Here is a 4119-nt window from a genome sequence, read left to right on the forward strand (position 1 = left end):
CTTTTAAATAGCTTTGCTTTCTTTCTTTTATTTTTCTCTTTTATTTTAGAGATGTAAATGCACAGTTAAAATCTGTTTGTGAATCCGTGTCCGTTTAATATTATCTGAATCCATTTAAAAATTAAACGGATGCAAAAATTATTTATATATAAATGAATAAAATATTCAATCTTTATTCGTGTCTGCATCTATTTAACACTATCTGAATTATCCGTGTTTGTAACTATTTAACACTATTTAAATTCGCCTAAAAATTAATTGGATGCAGATAGAAATATAGCCCTATCCGAACCGAATCGGATCATAAATACATGAAGCAAAGAAATCAAACAGAATATGCCGAGATATGCCAAGAGGCGTACGATAGAATCACAATATGGGAAATTGCTATAGTGTGACCGTGGGTTAAGGAAGTAGTCAGGGTCTCAGGGCCCCGGTGCGCACACGGTCGCAGTTTCCCAAACACAAGAAGCGGTCATCTCTAAAAATTCAGCACTTCAAGAAACTCGGAAAAGCCCATCATCATCATCATCCATAGATGCTCATGCTCTTGCCCCCCATCATCATTATTTTCAAGGAATCTTCCGTTCCCTCTGTAAGACAGAGACCCCACTGAAAAGCAGTGAACGAGGAGGAGAAAGGAAGGTGACATTAAAAATAACAGAGGGTAATTTCGTCATTTGATAGCAGAGAGCATCGTAGAAGTTTCTTCAGGCTTCTTCACCTTCGTTGAACCTTGCGGTTCACACCCTACTTTCCGTTGGCTTTTAGGCTTCCCCTCCCCACGATGGCAAAAAATCCAACGCCGGGAAAAATATGAAGATCGTGATGAAGGACGGACCGGGAAGAGCTCCGATTTCCTAAGGAAAAGGAAAGGGTAACCAAAAAAGGTATAAAAAAAATGCAGTTTCACAAATTTATCCGTTCGAGTCTTCGAGACGGCACGAGCCCGCCGTCGTCTGACCCTGGAATTCTTCTCAAGAAAAGATGATTTAAAATTCTACAAGAAAATGCAGATAATGATCAAATTTGGCTTCGAAGTATTTTGTAAATAGGGCGAGGGGGGGGTGTGGGAGGGAATGGAACAAAATAAACAAAATAAGGAAATAAAAGATCACACGTTACCTCTGAAAATCTCACATTTTGTCGGAATATTTCAATTCAAAGAAGTAGCAGGTCTCCTATTCCTGGCACAATTTACACGCGAGGAGACGAATCTATACCCAAAAAAAACACACAAAAATACATTTTGGGTGAAGGCTGGAGAGAGAGAGACTATAATAATTTTGTTATTTTTTATTACTATTATTATTGTATGATTTATATCAGTAGAGATGATTACAGGCTTTGCTTCTTACAGACCCTTCAAAAAGGGAGTGGGATCAAAAGGTTCTATGATAATACGAGATTTTGATTCTCCGGGGAAAAAGCAAAAATAAAACAAAATTTATGGTTTTTCTTTGAGAACGGAAGCTAAACCGGTGACAATTTTGCCGCCTCCATGGGAACTCTTTGGTTTGATCGCCGGTGGCTGCCATTCCGACACCACTACTTTAATCTTTTCTTCTTCATCGCAAATACCCTTCGGCAATGAACCATCCTCGCCGGATTCCGTCACGGATGGCGAGGACTTTTCCCCAAAAATCAGCTCAAATTCGCCGGAAAAATTCTTGGTGGTAATCACACTCGATTTTTTATCGCTTTCCGTCTCAGTTTCAGTTTCTGTTTCTGTTGGTTTGCCTAAAGATGTTCTGGTGTGCGGAGAAAGCCATTTCGCTCTCATATACTCAGCTTTCCTCCACGGCGGGAAGTGCATCCCCTTCTTCTTTAGGCTCTGTTTTACAGCATCACATACGACGGAGACGATCTGTTGAAGACGATCGGGTTTGCCGACGAAAATTGACGGGAGGGTTTGGAGAACCGCTTTGTAATTTTTTGTGGACCGAGCGATCTCGAATTCTGACCGAAAATCGACATCAATTAACAGTCGATCGCCTTGAGCGATCACATCGATGTATTCGTATTCCCCTGTAAAGAGTTTTGAGATAAAAATGCTTGTAAAATATCCTACAAAAGGTGCCTCTTTCAATGCACCTAAAAAGGAAACAAAATTGAATCAATAGGATTAAAACTCGAATTAAGAGGACAAGTACCTGCAGGATACGAATGGGATTTCTCCCAACGTGATTTGCAGATTGAAGCGTCATATCCAAGAGCTAGGAGACCTTCGGTGACGAATTTTCTACACTCGTCCTTGTGCTTAGAGTTCTTGTTCTTGTCCACAATTTTTGCAGTATCGGCTAAGAGATTCCTCTCGGTAATGCTTGTACAAGGAACCAAGCTCTGCACATTTCAAAAGAATTTATAATTAGCAAAGGGGAAAAAAAAACCTTAACACCTTCCACCCTCTAATTGAAGAAATTTAATGTAAAAATGATGATTTTTTGGCTACTGAGAAATAATGATGAATCAAGTAAGTCGTCGTCAGTCACCTTGAGAATTTCGCAAGCCTCACCAGATGAGGCTGCCGCCACCGACTCGCCGAAGCCATTGAAGAAGTCGAATTCATCGTCGGAACTGTCAGTACAGTTGCCGTTGAAGCAATTGCAGCGATTCCGTCCACATTTTGCAGTTGACGCTGGCTGCTTGTCATTACTCTCCTCAATGAAATTTTGTACCATTTTTGCCAAGCACACAGAACTCGGCTCCCAATCGTTACTTCCATCTTTGTTGTACTGAGGTTCACCAACGATGGGCTTGTCCACCGATGAAATCCTCAAAACACTCGGAAACTGTCTCTCGAAGAGTCTCTTGAGTCGCGATTTCACCACAGGCTTAACCGGATCGTTACGAACCAGTCCTTTGGAGGAATGAGAATCAATCGGCTGGATCTTCATTGGAAAAGGCATTGCTAGCAAGATCAAACGGTGAATGGCAATATCAACCTTTCAAACTCTGTTCTCCATCTCGCTGCGACTCGGAATCAAGGTCAGTTTCGCTGTCAGTCCTACACCAACCACTCCATCGAAAGAACTTAAAGAGGAGCGATAGTTTCAGTTAGAACCAATCTGACCAAAACGCCAAACCAGGTCCTCTACTACCAAGTATCTTGCTTCAATATCCTTGGCATCTTCAACTCCAAAAATTACTAAAGTAGAAAGCACTAAAACCGTGAAAACAACCAGAAAGACTTGTTGAATTGAACAAAAAGCTGAGATTCCTAGATATCTACCGACTATTTTGAGCTAAGATCTATACCATAAGCACAAAAGACGAAGCCATTACTGATACATAAACAACACAAGGACCCAAATTCTCGTAGATATCCGCGATCATCCCCCTCTCTCCTCAAAAAATACTTTTCGTCGGACCACAAAAGGTCATAGCATATCAAAAATCCGATCAACTTCACGGACAAAGAAATGACGAAGAAAGAACAGAAGCTCCTAAACAGATTAATCTAACAAAATTCGAAAACTCCGGAATAAATCGATACCTTCCTCTCCCGATTATTATATTTATTGCTTCGGAGTAGAGAAATAAGCGTGGAATAAGTTCAAGACCCTGCCAAAGAAAGTAGCTTCTTGCTTAGGGTTTCCACAAACGGTTAAAGCAGGGTTCACGGAAGACATGAAGGCGAGGGAGATACGGACATTCGGGGTAGGCAAGGAATAACAAACCGCCGGAATCTTCATCTTCCGGTCGGAATTGGGAAATTTCAGGAGAAATTATCGGCGACGAGGTTTGAGTTTGCAAACTCTAAAGATGAAGACGGGAGAGAGAAGTTCGCCTTATGGTATGGTGTTTTCTCTTGAGAAGATAACAAAGAGTGACTGAGAATTGGGGACCGGGGGATGACCTTTTAAAGGGGAAGTTAAGCGCAACGATTCCTGACTCGGAAGAGTCTGCCACGTGGTAATCCTACACTGCAGGGAGAGATATGGGAACTGCAAACTTTGTAAACGTGGCCGAGATTAAACCGGAGTTGGTCTAACTTATTTCCGTGGTAAAGACACGTTTGCGTCTTTTTTCACGAGAGGATTACATTTACAGGCAACATGAGTGATACTATCCTACCAGAAATGCCCATCTTTTTTATTAGTATGACGTGTTTATCCC

General features: G+C 41.3%; 1 protein-coding gene across 1 annotated transcript; it reads right to left on the reverse strand.

Annotated features, from left to right (window-relative positions):
• Positions 1-1274: 1274 nt before the first annotated feature.
• Positions 1275-3053, reverse strand: LOC122643346. Its single transcript, XM_043836979.1, has 3 exons — positions 2493-3053; positions 2154-2343; positions 1275-2028 (listed from the first exon to the last, which is right to left on the reverse strand). Exons 1-3 carry the CDS (start codon positions 2907-2909, stop codon positions 1448-1450), a joined length of 1188 nt encoding a protein of 395 aa, XP_043692914.1. The 5' UTR covers positions 2910-3053; the 3' UTR covers positions 1275-1447.
• Positions 3054-4119: the final 1066 nt, after the last annotated feature.

The sequence above is a fragment of the Telopea speciosissima genome, chromosome 1 (assembly GCF_018873765.1).
Source record: "Telopea speciosissima isolate NSW1024214 ecotype Mountain lineage chromosome 1, Tspe_v1, whole genome shotgun sequence".
In the NCBI taxonomy this organism is placed as follows: domain Eukaryota; kingdom Viridiplantae; phylum Streptophyta; class Magnoliopsida; order Proteales; family Proteaceae; genus Telopea; species Telopea speciosissima.

What these genes read in the sequence shown, in the direction of transcription:
- LOC122643346 (XM_043836979.1), bottom strand. Translation starts at nt 2,909, where the DNA reads ATGCCTTTTCCAATGAAGATCCAGCCGATTGATTCTCATTCCTCCAAA. An exon ending in AGGCTTGCGAAATTCTCAAG is followed by an intron (nt 2,344 to 2,492) that starts GTGACTGACGAC and finishes TGAAATGTGCAG; the next exon opens with AGCTTGGTTCCTTGTACAAG. An exon ending in ATCCCATTCGTATCCTGCAG is followed by an intron (nt 2,029 to 2,153) that starts GTACTTGTCCTC and finishes AACTCTTTACAG; the next exon opens with GGGAATACGAATACATCGAT.